This window comes from Salmo salar, chromosome ssa22 (genome assembly GCF_905237065.1).
Source record: "Salmo salar chromosome ssa22, Ssal_v3.1, whole genome shotgun sequence".
NCBI lineage: Eukaryota > Metazoa > Chordata > Actinopteri > Salmoniformes > Salmonidae > Salmo > Salmo salar.
Window position 1 is genome coordinate 10,673,048 of NC_059463.1, and position 17,116 is coordinate 10,690,163.

At 39.7% G+C, this 17,116-nt stretch overlaps 1 protein-coding gene across 1 annotated transcript in view; it reads left to right on the plus strand.

Annotated features, from left to right (window-relative positions):
- LOC106582753 (guanine nucleotide-binding protein G(i) subunit alpha-2) overlaps positions 1–17,116 on the plus strand; it is a 185,891-nt gene that overhangs the window by 125,935 nt on the left and 42,840 nt on the right. Inside the window, exon 3 of the mRNA XM_014166144.2 lies at positions 14,486–14,627. Coding sequence (XP_014021619.1) covers positions 14,486–14,627 — 142 coding nt within the window. The remainder of the gene's footprint in view (positions 1–14,485; positions 14,628–17,116) is intronic.

Below are 17,116 nucleotides of genomic sequence, written 5' to 3' on the forward strand. Positions count from 1 at the left end.
CACACACACACACACACAAGCACACACAAGCACACACAGACACCCCCCCCCTCAAAATGGTTTAATTATTCACATTCCTGTGTGCTAGCCAGGTGATGAATACATTTTTCGTGAGTGTAGAGTAGAGTACAGACTGTAGCTCTAAGCCCAGATTATTACTGTAACACGACCACATAGGAAAATCAGTACCTGGGAGACAGATACACACTCATAACACACAAACCGTCTCAGCTCTTACCACAGAGATCATGTGTCAACATAAAAGGAGGCCAGGGAGACCAGTAAAATGCAGTAAAAATGGTTGCTTTATTCAACACCTTCAGATAAAATGACGATATTTCATAGGTAACTAACTGGGTTAAATCCCTGTACTTTTCCTATGAGGTGATATATTGTGTTGGGATTCATGTGCGGTTGTCCTGGTGCTCCTGTGCTCTCTCTGCACTGCCTCCTGCATTCTGATGAAGTCTGGACGCTAGTATCACACACACACACACACACACACACACACACACACACACACACACACACACACACACACACACACACACACACACACACACACACACACACACACACACACACACACTTAACATGCAGAGCGTTCCCTTGTGCATGACAAGCTGAGAAGTGGATCAGATACCAACACACAGGGGAGACAAAACTTATTACACACAGAGGAGGTTTGCACAGGACTGCAGAGTAACAGGGCTAATATGCTACTAAACATTACGGTCATTGATTGAATATCCAAACTCTTAGCATCTAAACGTAGCACCTTGCACTCCAAAAAAGGCTTGTTTAAAAACTACCCAGCACTGGTTGAATATTGGACAGAACACACGTTGGGTTATTTTGATCCAGCCAGTTGGGTCACTTAGTTGGGTTATTGAGCTATGTCCCCACTGGGACAGATTCGAAGACTGGAGGCATGGCTAAGTAGGGATGTGGCTTTCAGATAAATATTTTTGGCCACTGGTGATAGTAAATGTAATCTGTTCAGGGTATTATTAACATAATGAACAGGAATTAGATTTACTCTCACAGGTGGCCAAAAATAACTACCTGAAAGAGACCCAAATACATTTTTTTTTTAAATCAGCTACTGCATCAATCCAGCATGAAAGTGGATACAAATCCAAATGATGGTTAAATTAACATGTTTGGTGTGGTCTATTGGGGGCGTGGCTTTCAGATAGTTATTTTTGCCCAACCATGAGAGTAAATGCCATTCCTGTTCATCAAGTTTGTACACTGCAAGTTTCAGTTCTGGCAATATTTTTGCCTATTAGATATTTTTATAGCAAATGTATAACATTATTATTTAAATATAAGAAAGTGGTGACTATCCTTAGTCATGTTACGTTTGATACTGGCTCTCCGAGGCATGCTTCAAAATCGTTAACTTCTCTAGGGCCAGTGGGACGATTTCGTCCCACCTACGTAACAGCCAGTGGAATCCCGTGGCGCGTTATTCAAATACCTTAGAAATGCTATTACTTCAATTTCTCAAACATATGACTATTTTACACCATTTTAAAGACAAGACTCTCGTTAATCTAACCCCACTGTCCGATTTCAAAAAGGCTTTACAACGAAAGCAAAACATTAGATTATGTCAGCAGAGTACCCAGCCAGAAATAATCAGACACCCATTTTTCAAGCTAGCATATAATGTCACATAAACCCAAACCACAGCTAAATGCAGCACTAACCTTTGATGATCTTCATCAGATGACAATCTTAGGACATTATGTTATACAATACATGCATGTTTTGTTCAATCAAGTTCATATTTATATCAAAACCAGCTTTTTACATTAGCATGTGACGTTCAGAACTAGCATACCCCCCGCAAACTTCCGGTGAATTTACTAAATTACTCACGATAAACGTTCACAAAAAACATAACAATTATTTTAAGAATTATAGATACAGAACTCCTCTATGCACTCGCTATGTCCGATTTTAAAATAGCTTTTCGGTGAAAGCACATTTTGCAATATTCTAAGTAGATAGCCCGGCATCACAGGGCTAGCTATTTAGACACCCACCAAGTTTAGCCCACACCAAAGTCAGATTTACTATAAGAAAAATGTTATTACCTTTGCTGTTCTTCGTCAGAATGCACTCCCAGGACTTCTACTTCAATAACAAATGTTGGTTTGGTTCAAAATAATCCATAGTTATATCCAAATAGCGGCGTTTTGTTCGTGCGTTCAAGACACTATCCAAAAGGGTAAAGAAGGGTGACGCGCCCGACGTGTTTCGTGACAAAAAAATTCTAAATATTCCATTACCGTACTTTGAAGCATGTCAACCGCTGTTTAAAATCAATTTTTATGCCATTTTTCTCGTAAAAAAGCGATAATATTCCGACCGGGAATCTGTGTTTTAGTACAAATAGAGAGAAAATAAAAACATGGGGTCGCCTCGTGCACACGCCTCAGTCTCATTGTCCTCTGATAGACAGCTTACCAAAGGCGCTACTGTTTTTCAGCCAGGGGCTGGAATTACATCATTCAGCTTTTTCCCGGGTTCTGAGAGCCTATGGGAGCCGTAGGAAGTGTCACGTTACAGCAAAGATCCTCAGTTTTCAATAAAGAGAGTCAAGAAGAACAAGAACTTGTCAGACAGGCCACTTCCTGTAAGGAATCTTCTCAGGTTTTTGCCTGCTATATGAGTTCTGTTATACTCACAGACACCATTCAAACAGTTTTAGAAACTTTAGGGTGTTTTCTATCCAAAGCCAATAATTATATGCATATTCTAGTTTCTGGGCAGTAGTAATAACCAGATTAAATCGGGTAAGTTTTTTATCCGGCCGTGTAAATACTGCCCCCTAGCCCTAACAGGTTAAGCAGTTTACGTCGAAGCAGTGTGTATCACTTCATCAGAAGCACGTGACTAATGACATCCAAAGCTTTGTTTTGTCCGCAAACCACCTGTATTGATTTTGATGGAAGACAAAAAGGCTACCCTGCGCACATGCAACGGCGTGTGTGACGTCATCTATAATCATTTTGCTGTTCAAAGGGACAGAGTGTAATTTAATGGGGGATAGGGGTGATCCAAATTATACATTTTTTATCTATGGGGAGGGTTGTGTGTTTTTTTTATTGAGCACCGGGGACGGTAGTACGTTTTACCCTGGTTTACGTTCGCTATTTGCAGGTTTTACTATATATTTACTAGACAAATTTCCCCATCTTCTTGCATGCGCCTCCCCTTTATCAAGGTGTTTTGGTACTTCCCTTATGCACTACGCTATATGGTGCTATGTAGAACCATGTACTGTAGGGTTCTTGGGTTTGTCACCATATGGAACCCTTTGCAGAGGGTTCTACCTAAAACCCTGTATGTAGACTTCTTCATAGAACCCCTGTATATAGTTCTACCTAGAACCCTCTATGAAGGGTTCCCCCAGCCTTATTAACCTTTACAATTAAATTATTTATTACAATACATTATCTATCTATCTAGAAATATCCATATATATATATATATATATATATATATATATATATATATATATAAAAACGCCGGTGGATATACAGTGCATTTGGAAAGTATTCAGACCCCTTGATTTTTTCCACATTTTGTTAAATTGCAGACTTATTCTAAAATGGATTAAATTAAACATTTTGCGCATCAATCTACACAGAATAACCAATAATGACAAAGTGACAACAGGTTTTTCTAAATGTTGGCAAATTTATTTAAAAAAAACTCACATACCTTATTCAGACCCATTACTATGAGACTCGAAGTTGAGCTCAGGTGAATCACATTTCCATTGATCATCCTTGAGATGTTTCTACAACTTGATTGGAGTCAACCTGTGGTAAATTCAATTGATTGGACATGATTTGGAAAGGCACACACCTGTCTATATAAGGTCCCACAGTTGACAGTGCCCTGCCAAACTGAGCAATCGGGGGAGAAGGGCCTTGGTCAAAGAGGTGACCAAGAACTCGAGTGTCACTCTGACAGAGCTCCAGAGTTTCTCTGTGGAGATGGGAGAATCTTCCAGAAGGACAACCATCTCTGCAGCGCTCTACCAACCAGCCCTTTATGGTAGAGCGGCCAGACGGAAGCCATTCCTCAGTAAAAGGCACATGACAGCTCGCTGGAGTTTGCGAAAAGGCACCTAAAGGACTCTCAGAACATGAGAAACAAGATTCTCTGGACACCAAGATTGAAATCTTTGGCCTGAATGCCAAGTGCCACATCTGGAGGAAACCTGGCACCATCCCTACGGTGAACCATGGTGGTGGCAGCATCATGCTGTGGAGATGCTTTTCAGTGGCGGGGACTGGGAGACTAGTCAGGATCGAGGGAAAGATTAACGGAGAAAAGTACAGAGAGATCCTTGATTAAAACCTGTTCCAGAGCGCTCAGGACTTCAGATTGGGGCGAAGGCTCACCTTCCAACAGGACAACGACCCTAAGCACACAGCCAAGAAAACGCAGGAGTGGCTTCGGGACAAGTCTCAGAATGTCCTTGAGTGGCCCATCCAGAGCCCAGACTTGAACCCGATCAAACATCTCAAGAGAGACCTGAAAATAGCTGTGCAGCAACGCTCCCCATCCAACCTGACAGAGCTTGGGAGGATCTGCAGAGAAGAATGCGAGAAACTCCCCAAATACAGGTGTGCCAAGCTTGTAGCGTCATACCCAAGAAGACTCAAGGCAGTAATCACTGCCAAAGGTGCTTCAACAAAGTACTGAGTAAAGGGTCAAAATACTTATGTAAATGTGATATTTCAGTTTCTTATTTTTAATACATTTGCTAAAATCTGTACAAACCTGTTTTGCTTTATTATGGGGTATTGTGTGTAGATTTATGAGGAGGAAAAAAATATTTAATCAATTTTAGAATAAGGCTGTAACGTAACAAAATGTGAGAGAAGTCAAGGGAACTGAATACTTTCAGAATGCACTGTATATATACACACACTGAACAAAAATATAAATGCAACGTGCAACAATTTCATTGATTTTACTGAGTTGAAGTTCATAATGAGGAAATCAGAAATGAGGAAATCAGAAATGTAGGCGCTAATAATATTGATTTCACATGACTGGGAATACAGATATGCAATACAGATATGCATCTGTTGGTCACAGATACATATAAAAAATGGGCCTCACAATTGGCCTCAGGATCTCGTCACTGTATTGTTGTGTATTCAAATTGCCATCAATAAAATGCAATTGTGTTCGTTGTCTGTAGCTTTTGCCTGCCCACACCATAACGCCACTGCCACCATGGGGCACTCTCTTCACAATGTTGACATCAGCAAACCGCTCACCCACACGATACCATACACGTGGTCTAAGGCCGGTTGAACGTACTGCTAAATTCTCTAAAACAACGTTGGAGGTGGTTTATGGTAGAGAAATTAACAATTCTGTGGCAACAGCTTTGGTAGACATTCCTGCAGTCAGCATGCCAATTGCACACTCCCTCAAAACTTGAGACATCTGTGGCATTGTGTTGTGTGACAAAACTGCACAGTTTAGAGTGGCTTTTTATGTCCCCAGCACAAGGTGCACCTGTTTAATGATCATGCTGTTTTATCAGCTTCTTGATATGCCACACTTGTCAGGTGGATGGATTATCTTGGCTAAGGAGAATAGCTCACTAACAGGGATGTTAACACACTTGTGCACAACATTTGAGAGAAATACGCTTTTTGTGCATATGGAAAATTTCTGTGATCTTTTATTTCAGCTCATGAAACAAGAGACCAACACTTTACATGTTGGATTTATGTTTTTGTTATATATATATATATATATATATACAGTTGAAGTCAGAAGTTTACATACACCTTAGCCAAGTACATTTAAACTCAGTTTTTCACAATTCCTGACATTTAATCATAGTAAAACTTCCCTGTCTTAGGTTAGTTAAGATCACCACTTTATTTTAAGAATGTGAAATGTCAGTATAAATCATTCTCTCTACTATTATTCTGACATTTCACATTCTTAAAGTAAAGTGGTGATCCTAACTGACCTATAACAGGGAATTTTTACTTGGATATATATATATTTCACTAGAGTATAATTTTGATAAAAAATCGATAGGGAAGCTTTTTGAGCTGTGTGTATATATATGGCCTGTCATTGAGGTCCTAGTTATACCCTAACACAGTGGTGTTAGGAAACCCCCGGTTTACAGGCCACATCAGGCCTGCAAGTCATGTTATACGGGCTTGCAAAGTGATGTGTAATTCCTATTGGAATCCAGCCAGAGGTAAGATATCCAACAAGTGGAATTTTTTATCACCCACAACCCGCATTCAGAATGACTAGACATGAGACACACAGCTCAAAAAGCTTCCCTATCGATCTTGTTTAGGGACAATACAATTATCCTACCTAGACTAGCCTACAACACCACAATTCAATGAATAATTGCATTAATGTTTTCAGGAAACTACAAAATTATACTCTAGGCATTTGAATAACGGCGCAAAAGCCCTGTTATTTAATTTGGATCAATTCTGGGTCTACTCTCGACAGTTTTAAGGTCTAGAAAGGCACTGTATCAGGCCAGTCTGGCTGTATTGTTTTACTTCTGATACTGAATGCACTGTCTGTTGCAGATCATCATTCTCCCAAGTCATCCTATTATAACGTGGCCACACACTGTATGCTACCGGCAGGCCCAGTTATTCAGGAAAGCTTAACACAGGCTCTGCCTCTATTTTTCCCTGCACCTAGAACACTGCAATAAAGCCTAAATATTGATCATTTAGCTTTTAAAAGGTATTATCTTTTACAAATGGCAAAACCACAACCAGTCACAATGTTTTAATTTGATTAGGCTACTTCAAAAGTCTGTAGGCCTGCACATGTTCATCAAAATATCATTTCAGCATTCTCAAAATGGCTTGACATTAACCAGGTTTCCATCCAACCTTTTTATGTGAGTAAAGTAGCCTACTTTCAAGGAATCATGAGAAAACATACAGTTTATTAAGCTACCGATTAAATACGTTCCGTTGAACTTCACACACTCTTAGAAAAAAGGGTTCCAAAAGGGTTATTTGCGGAGGGATAGAGTTCTACAAAGAACCGTTTTGATCTGAAAAACCCTTTTTGGAAGACAAGGGTTATTTGTAATCAAAGGGTTCAACCTAGAACCTTTAACATCCTAAGAACCATTTTTGGAAGAAAGGGTTCTTTGATGATTCTTTGGAAGGCAAGAAGGATTCTTTGGAAGGCAAGAAGGGTTCTACATAGAACCATATATCATATTTCCCTGCATATACATTGATTGGTTCATACATTTTATGTTACACAAAGATAAATAACATATATTTCTTAACTAAACCAATCTGTTAGTAGTAGGACTTATTGGACCCGTTACTGGGATGGTTTTTCCAGTTTACATCATTGAGCTAGTCTCCATATTCAATTCTGCTTAGCCCTGGCAGTCATTCTGAATGCAGGTTGCGGGTGATAAAAAAAATCATGTTGTTGGATATTCTGGTTGGATTCCAATAAGAATTACACATCACTTTGAAAGCTAGTATAATGTGACTTGCAGGCATGATCTGGCCTGTAAACCAGGGGTTTCTTAACACCAGTGTGTTAGGGTTTAACTAGGTCCTCAACGAAAGGCCTTATGATACACTACATGACTGAAAGTATGTGGATACCTGCTTGTCAAGCATCTTATTACAAAATCATAGGCATTAATATGGAGTTGCTCCCCCCTTTGCTGCAATAACAGCATCTACTCTTCTGGGAAGGCTTTCCACTAAATGTTGGATCATTAATGCTGGGACTTGCTTCCATTCAGCCACAACAGCATTAGTGAGGTCGGGCACTGATGTTGGGCGATTAGGCCTGGCTCGCAGTCTGCAATTTATCCCAAAGGTGTTCGATGGGGTTCAGGTCAGGGCTCTGTGCAGGCCAGTCAAGTTCTTCCACACTGATCTTGACAAACCATGTCTGTATGGACCTCACTTTGTGCATGGGGCATTGTCATGCTGAAACAGGAAAGGTCCTTCCCCAAACTGTTGCCACAAAGCTTGAAGCATAGAATAGTCTAGAATGTCATGGTATGCTGTAGCGTTAAGCTTTCATGTCACTGGAACTAAGGGGCCGAGCCCGAACCATGAAAAACTGCTCCAGACCATTATTCCTCCTCCACCAAACTTTACCGTTGGCACTATGCATTGGGGCAGGTAGTGTTCTCCTGGCATCCGCCAAATCCAGATTCTTCCTGTTGGACTGCCAGATGGTGAAGCGTATACGTTTACAACAAGCAAGGGGAAAATATCAGAATAGGGGCATTGGGGAATAACATATTATACGGAATACATTTGTACTGTAGTGAAGCCGTCTCCAGAGTAATGCAAGGTCTCTTTCATGATCATGTGAAACGTCAATTGCTATGGAAATGCTTGGATGTGTTTTTCAATTATGTTAAAGGTAGTTATAATGCAACTATGACAGTGCCACGATATGGATTACAATTATCATCATGAATATTAAGGCTATACGCACTACATGTAACACACATAGACACTCAACCATGCAAATTGGCGAAGTTATTATTTATTTGGACATCACACATTATAGTCTTACTCTTATACAGATATCGTACACACTCTCACTACATCACATCCAATATCATACACATCAACTTACTCAGATTTACTACACACATAAAAACTTGTTTCAATTTTCTAACATCTGTGGCACTGGCTCACAGGCAAACAGGTACAGGAATAAAACAAATATTGCTAGAACCTATTTCTTGAATTCTAAATATCAGACATTTGAAGCTCTAGTTTTGACTGTCATAATACCTCTGATGGCAGTAACTTTACAAACACTAATTATGGTCAATTTAGACTGAGAATAGTATCTAGTTATGGTAAGGGGTGAAATAAGTATAGCCAGTTATAATTGTAATGGTTTAGCAGATTATAAAAAAAGAAGATCAGTCTTTAAATGGCTAAAAGAAAATGAATATAACATATACTGTTTACAGGAAACTCAATCTACATCCTTAGATGAAGTTGCGTGGAAAAAGGAACGGGGTGGTGAAATAATTTTCTGTCATGGACAAAGGAACTCAAAAGGTGTGATGATATTAATTAACAAAAATGTTCATCTGAATGTGCAAATAGTCAGGAATGATTTGCAAGGAAGGTGGATCTTTTTGAATATGAACTGGACAAAAAAAAGATTTGGCTCATTAATCTATATGGTCCAAATCAGGATGATCCATACTTCTTCGAAAACATTTATACTAATTAATTGAACTTACAGACAACAAATGATCAAATCATTATGGTAGGAGACTATAACAGTGTTAAGTACCTCAATGGACCGTAAAGGTTATCACTCTAAAAACTATCATCACCGTGCCCTTAAGGGAATCACAAATATTATGGACACATTAGAAATAGTGGATATTTGGAGACTAAAAAACCCCGACCTAGTGATATATACGTAGGAGACTTAATAAAGCTAGTCGTCTTGACTACTTTCTTGTGTCTTTCTCTCTTGCATCAAAGGTTAAAAAAGTTTTAATAGGAGACACAATGCGATCGGATCATCATCTAATTGGCATTCACATAACTCTTATAGATTTTCCACGTGGAAAGGGATATCGGAAATTTAATCAAAGTTTACTGGAGGACAACTTATTTTTAACTAAGACAAAATCATTTATAACTGAATTTTTCCAGTATAATATAGGTTCAGAAAATCCCCTTATTGTTTGGGATACCTTTAAAATGTACCTTCAGAGGTCATTCAATATTCATCAATAAGAAAAAAGCAGTTTCTGACTAAAGAGACAAGACTAACAAGGGAAATCCATGAACTAATAGTACAGGTAGGTAGCAATAAAAATGATACTACAGAGATACAAAATAAGTTAGAGGAAAAACAAAAAGAACTTGAGGAACTTATTCAAGAACGATCTAATGTTATCTATTACAAAGATAAAGCAAACTGGATGGAATATGGAGAAAAATGCACACAATTCTTCCTGAATCTCCAATACAGGAACGCTAACAAAAATAATTTGCAGAAACTCGTTACTGAAGACGGAGTCATCTATGATTCTCCGAATGATATTTTAAAAGAGGAAGCTAATTATTTTAGGCAGATGTTCTCTTTTCCGTCTCATCCTCTCCCACTGAATGAAGATTACGGTATGGAATTCTTTCCAAATAATATAAAAAAATGGAAAATTAACTAATGTACAGAAAGATCAGTGCAAAGGCCAAATTACAGAGGAAGAACTTTTTGAGGCTATTAAACCCTTTCAGTCTGGAAAAGCCCCAGGGCTTCATGGCATACCGGAAGAGGTATATCAAGCCTTTTTTGGTACACTAAAAGCTCCATTGTTAGATTGTTTTAACAACTGCCATAGAAATGGTAGTCTGTCAGGTACTCAGCAGGAAGGTCTGATTTCTCTATTATTAAAACAAGACCCAGATGGCAAATATAAAGACCCAGTCTATCTAAAATACTGGAGGCCCCTTTCATTGTTTATTCAGTATTGTTGTAATTGTCATTATTACAAATATATATTTAAAATCGGCATCGGCTTTTTTTGGTCCTCCAATAATCGGTGTCGGTATTGGGGTTGAAAAATCATAAATCGGTCGACCTCTAGTATTCATATCACAAAATATATAAATATGCTCTCCACAATGAATTTCAATAGAAAACTTGTAAAAATAGACAAGATCCTGCAACCATGGAGAGGTTAATACCTGTCTATTTATGGAAGAATTACCCTGATTAACTTCTTAATCATATCTCAGTTTACTCACTTACTTATGGCGCTACCGATCCTTGACTTTGGTGATGTCATTTACAAAATAGCCTCCAACACTCTACTCAGCAAATTGGATGCAGTCTATCACAGTGCCATCCGTTTTGTCACCAAAGCCCCATATACTACCCACCACTGCGACCTGTATGCTCTCGTTGGCTAGCCCTCGCTTCATATCTGTCGCCAAACCCACTGGCTCCAGGTCATCTATAAGTCGTTGCTAGGTAAAGCCCCGCCTTATCTCAGCTCACTGGTCACCATAGCAGAACCCACCCGCAGCACGCGCTCCAGCAGGTATATTTCACTGGTCACCCCCAAAGCAAATTCCTCCTTCGGCCACCTTTCCTTCCAGTTCTCTGCTGCCAATGACTGGAACGAACTGCAAAAATCACTGAAGCTGGAGACTCATATCTCCCTCACTAGCTTTAAGCACCAGCTGTCAGAGCAGCTCACAGATGACTGCACCTGTACATTGCCCATCTGTAAATAGCCCATCACCATATTGTTATTTATTTGATTTATTTTGCTCCTTTGCACCCCAGTAACGCTACTTGCACACTCACCTTCTGCACATCTATCACCCCAGTGTTTAATTTGGCATACTGTAATTCATTTCGCCACTATGGCCTATTTATTGCCTCACACCCATTATCCTACCTCATTTTCACACACTGTATATAGACTTTCTTTATTGTATTATTGACTGTATGTTTGTTTATTCCATTTGTAACTCTGTGTTGTTGTTTGTGTCGAACTGCTTTGCTTTATCTTGGCCAGGTCGCAGTTGTAAATGAGAACTTGTTCTCAACTAGCCTACCTGGATAAATAAAGGTGAAATGAAAAAAAAGCATGCCAATACCAGAGTGGGCACATTCGCTATACCTACAGTTGAAGTCGGAAGTTTACATACACCTTAGCCAAATATATTTAAACTCAGTTTTTCACAATTCCTGACATTTAATCCCAATAAAAATTCCCTGTTTTAGGTCAGTTAGAATCACCACTTTATTTTAAGAATGTGAAATGTCAGAATAATAGTAGAGAGAATGATTTATTTCAGCTTTTATTTCTTTCATCACATTCCCAGTGGGTCAGAAGTTTTACTTGGTAGCATTGCCTTTAAATTGTTTAACTTGGGTCAAACATTTTGGGTAGCCTTCCACAAGCTTCCCACAATAAGTTGGGTGAATTTTGGCCCATTCCTCCTGACAGAGCTGGTGTAACTGAGTCAGGTTTGTAGGCCTCCTTGCTCGCACACACTTTTTCAGTTCTGCCCACAAATTTCCTATAGGATTGAGGTAGGTCAGGGCTTTGTGATGGCCACTCCAATACCTTGACTTTGTTGTCCTTAAGGCATTTTGCCACAACTTTGGAAGTATGCTTGGGGTCATTGTCCATTTGGAAGACCCATTTGCGACCAAGCTTTAACTTCTTGACTGATGTCTTGAGATGTTGCTTCAATATAGCCACATCATTTTCCTACCTCATGACGCCATCTATTTTTGTGAAGTTCACCAGTCCCTCCTGCAACAAAGCACCCCCACAACATGATGCTGCCACCCCCGTGCTGCACGGTTGGGATGGTGTTCTTCAGCTTGCAAGCCTCACCCTTTTTCTTCCAAACATAACAATGGTCATTATGGCCAAACAGTTCTATTTTTGTTTCATCAGACCAGAGGACATTTCTCCAAAAAGTACGATCTTTGTCCCCATGTGCAGTTGTAACTCGTAGTCTGGCTTTTTTATGGCGGTTTTGGAGCAGGGGCTTCTTCCTTGCTGAGCAGCCTTTCAGGTTATGTCGATATAGGACTCGTTTTACTGTGGATATAGATACTTTTGTACCTGTTTCCTCCAGCATCTTCACAAGGTCCTTTGCTGTTGTTCTGGGATTGATTTGCACTTTTCGCACCAAAGTACGTTAATCTCCAGGAGACAGAATCCGTCTCCTTCCTGAGCGGTATGACGGCTGCGTGGTCCCATGGTTTTTATACTTGCGTACTGTTGTTTGTACAGATGAATGTGGTACCTTCAGGCATTTGGAAATTGCTCCCAAGGATGAACCAGACTTGTAGAGGTCTACACTTTTTTTTCTGAGGTCTTGGCTGATTTCTTTTGATTTTCCCATGATGTCAAGCAAAGAGGCACTGAGTTTGAAGGTAGGCCTTTAAATACATCCACAGGTACACCTCCAATTGACTCTAAATTATTTCAATTAGCCTATCAGAAGCTTCTAAAGCCATGACATAATTTTCTGGAATTTCCAAGCTGTTTAATGGCACAGTAAAGTTAGTGTTTGTAAACTTCTGACCCACAGGAATTGTGATACTGTGAATTATAAGTGAAATAATCTGTCTGTAAACAATTGTTGGAAGAATTACTTGTGTCATGCACAAAGTAGATGTCCTAACCGACTTGCCAAAACTATAGTTTGTTAACAAGAAATTTGTGGAGTGGTTGAAAAACTAGTTTTAATGACTCCAACCTAAGTGTATGTAAACTTTCAACTTGAAGTGTATATGTAAAACAAATTGTGACAAAACCATTAGGCCTAGAGTTGAAAATGCGATGCAAACCCATTTAACTTGTATTTTTTATTCGGTTCATGGGAATCAAGATGGAATAAGGAGGATATCCGAAATCCTCCAACCAGCATTTTTGTCTATTATTGCGGTGTTGAACATGATAATGAAGTGCCTACGTCAGTATGCTTTGTTAATTGGTTACATTGGTGGTGAATTGCCAGGGAAACCTGTTGGTGGAAAATGTGTTGCATATATCCTATATAATTATAAATATGGCATCAAAATGTAGAATATCAGATATCCCACTAGCTGATCATTGGTCGTAGTGTAATGAAACAGGCAGGAAGAGTGAGTTTGTCTGTGGTGGTCGGCGAACCATCAAACTTCTGGCCCGTAGCCCTGCGTGGGATCGACTGTGCCACAAAAGCATACTGAAGTGACAACATTTATAAACACAGTGTTGCTAAATGTATTATTATTTGTCCTCGTAAACATTATTTTGAGTTAATTCTATGAAGGGGGAGGGTGTTTAATACATTTTACAGTACAAGGGGAGGGTCATGGGAAAGTATTGTTAGTGTTGGGGGGGTGCATTATAAAAAAAAAATGTATGACACCTTGAGTTGGACCGGCTACAAAAGCATCAGTGCTCACCCTTAACATGTGCTGACGACACAACAGAACAGATGAACCCGGAATGACATTTACTCTCAAGGCCAAAAATATATATTTTTAAGCCACGCCACCTACTAAGCCACGCCTCCAGTCTTCTGATCTGACCCGGTGGATCATAGCGCCTTAAACCATGCAGAATCAACAACCCAACCTGGCTTTTTTTTAAAGAAAACAACCCAACTAAGTGATCCAACAGGTTGCGTCAAAATAACCCACCGTGTGTTCTGTCCAATATTTACCCAAATTGGGTTGTTTTAACCCAGCACACTACCTTATAATGGCTTGCCTACTTACAAATCGCGGGATATTCAAACATGAACGTTCCTGTTAGCATCTAAAGAGTTTTCAATACGCCACACTGTCAGTATCACTGATGTCATTGTCATCGTAACACATTATCCCCAACACTGTTCCTGACTTGAGTGACATCAGAAGAATGCTCAGGTTTGTTTTCCTTCCCGATCAGGATCATCCATGAGGATGGCTACTCAGAAGATGAGTGTAAGCAGTACATAGCTGTGGTCTACAGCAACACCATCCAGTCCATCATGGCTATCATCAAGGCCATGGGCAATCTCAAGATTGACTACACAGAAGCCGCCAGAGAGGTAAGACACACACACACACACACACACACACACACACACACACACACACACACACACACACACACACACACACACACACACACACACACACACACACACACACACACACACACACACACACACATTTGGGCATGTTTTTTGGGCTCCTCTGTTTCTGCAGTCAGATAATTAGAGAAGACGTCCAGCTTTGCCTCTACACATCCACTAGAGCTCTTAAGTTACCATGTCCTGGGCCTTAAAGACAAGTTTAGTCACTATCATCCATAATCCCATGCTCGATCCAAGGAGCCATTTCATGTACTAACATAGTTTGAAAAGAGCAGCCAATAGGAAATTGTGTGTACTATCATCCATAATCCCATGCTCGATCCAAGGAGCCATTTCATGTACTAACACAGTTTGAAAAGAACAGTCAATAGGAAATTGTGTGTACCATCATGCAACCATTGACATACCCCACCCTTCAGTCTGGCCCCCCATTAATGAGCACATGAATGCCTTACAACTTTCCATGAGAACATTTTACCAGGTGACTGAGTTGATTCCACAGGAGCTGGATCCTGTATAGATCCCAGATATATAAAGATATAGATAGATAAATAAGTGCGTTATTTGAAAAAAAGAAATACTTTTTTTTTAACCAAATGCAGCTAGTTTGCAGTCTTTCCAGCTTCAGTTTGAAGTTATTATTTTAGCTGTGTTGTTGGGTAGTTCCTCTGAACAACATTGTCCTGACGAGAGAGCACATTAGCTCATTGTTATGGATGTATCCAAATAAATGTCACAAGAAAACATCTTAAACAAACGCAAACGCAGCTTCTTTACTGTTATTCTGGCTGCACTGTTTGACGTGCCTGAAAGGTTAGCCATAGTTGGCTAGCTACAGTAGCAAGCAAGGAATAAGCAGGTTGCCAGCCAGTATGGCAATTGAACATTTAGAACGAACGTCCATAGATAAGAACAAAAAAAAGTTAGCAACTGTTTGTGTCGGGACTACGGGACTATATCATGTGGAAGGATGAAATAGTATGAATAAATTCATAAAATAAAGTTTTTATGCAAATATGTCAATCATTATTTGAAAATGTTGCTAACCTGTTGTATAAAAGTGATCATTCCGTCAAAGCCGGTGTTTGGAGGATATATTGGCACGCTTTGCCGGCCCTCGACTTTACTTAAGTAAAGTTACTCTTTTCAATTGTGATATCATCATATTCAAATGTACAGTACCAGTCAAAAGCTTGAACACACCTACTCATTCAAGGGTTTTTCTCCATTTTTACTACATTGTTGAATAATAATACAAAACTATGGAATAACACATATGGAATCACCGAGAAAGTGTTAAACAAATCAACATTTATTTTATACTTGAGATTCTTCAAAGTAGCCAACCTTTGCCTGGATGACAGCTAAGCAAAGAGAAACGACAGTCCATCGTTACTTTAAGACATGAAGGTCAGTCAATCTGGAAGCTTTCAAGAACTTCTTCAAGTGCAGTCGCAAAAAGCATCAAGCTCTATGATGAAACTGTCTCTCATGAGGTCCACCAAAGGAAAGTCAGACCCAGAGTTACCTCTGCTGCAGAGGATAACTTCATTAGAGTTAACTGCACCTCAGATTGCTGCCCAAATAAATGCTTCACAGAGTTCAAGTAACAGACACATCTCAACATCAACTGTTCAGAGGAGACTACGTGAATCAGGCCTTCATGGTCAAATTGCTGCAAAGAAACCACTACTAAAAGACACCAATAATAAGAAGAGACTTGCTTGGGCCAAGAAACATGAGCAATGGATGTTAGACCTGTGGAAATATGTCCTTTGGTCTGATGAGTCCAAATGTGAGATTTTTGGTTCCAACCGCCGTGTCTTTGTGAGACACAGAGTAGGTGAATGGATGATCTCAGCATGTGTGGTTTCCACCGTGAAGCATGGAGGAGGACGTGTGATGTGTGGGGGTGCTTTTCTGGTGACAATGTCTGTGATTTATTTAGAATTCAAGGCACACTCAACCAACATGGCTACCACAGCATTCTGCAGCGATGCGCATCTCATCTGGTTGGTGCATAGTGGGACTATCATTTGTTTTTCAACAGGACAATGACCCAACACACCTCCAGGCTTTGTAAGGGCTATTTGACCAAGAAGGAGAGTGATGGATTGTGGAGGCCAGATCAGATGACCTGGCCTCCACAATCACCCGACCTCAACCTAATTGAGATGGTTTAGGATGAGTTGGACCGCAGTGTGAAGGAAAAGCATCCCACAAGTGCTCAGCATATATGGGAACTCCTTGTTGGAAACACTTTTTTGGTCACTACATGATTCCATATGTGTTATTTCATAGTTTTGATGTCTTCACTATTATTCTACAACGTAGAAAATAGTAAAAATAAAGAAAATTGAACGAGTAAGTGTGCCCAAACTTTTGACTGGTAGTGTAAGTATATTGAATTGAATCGCCATAGCAAAGAAATAGACTGGGTT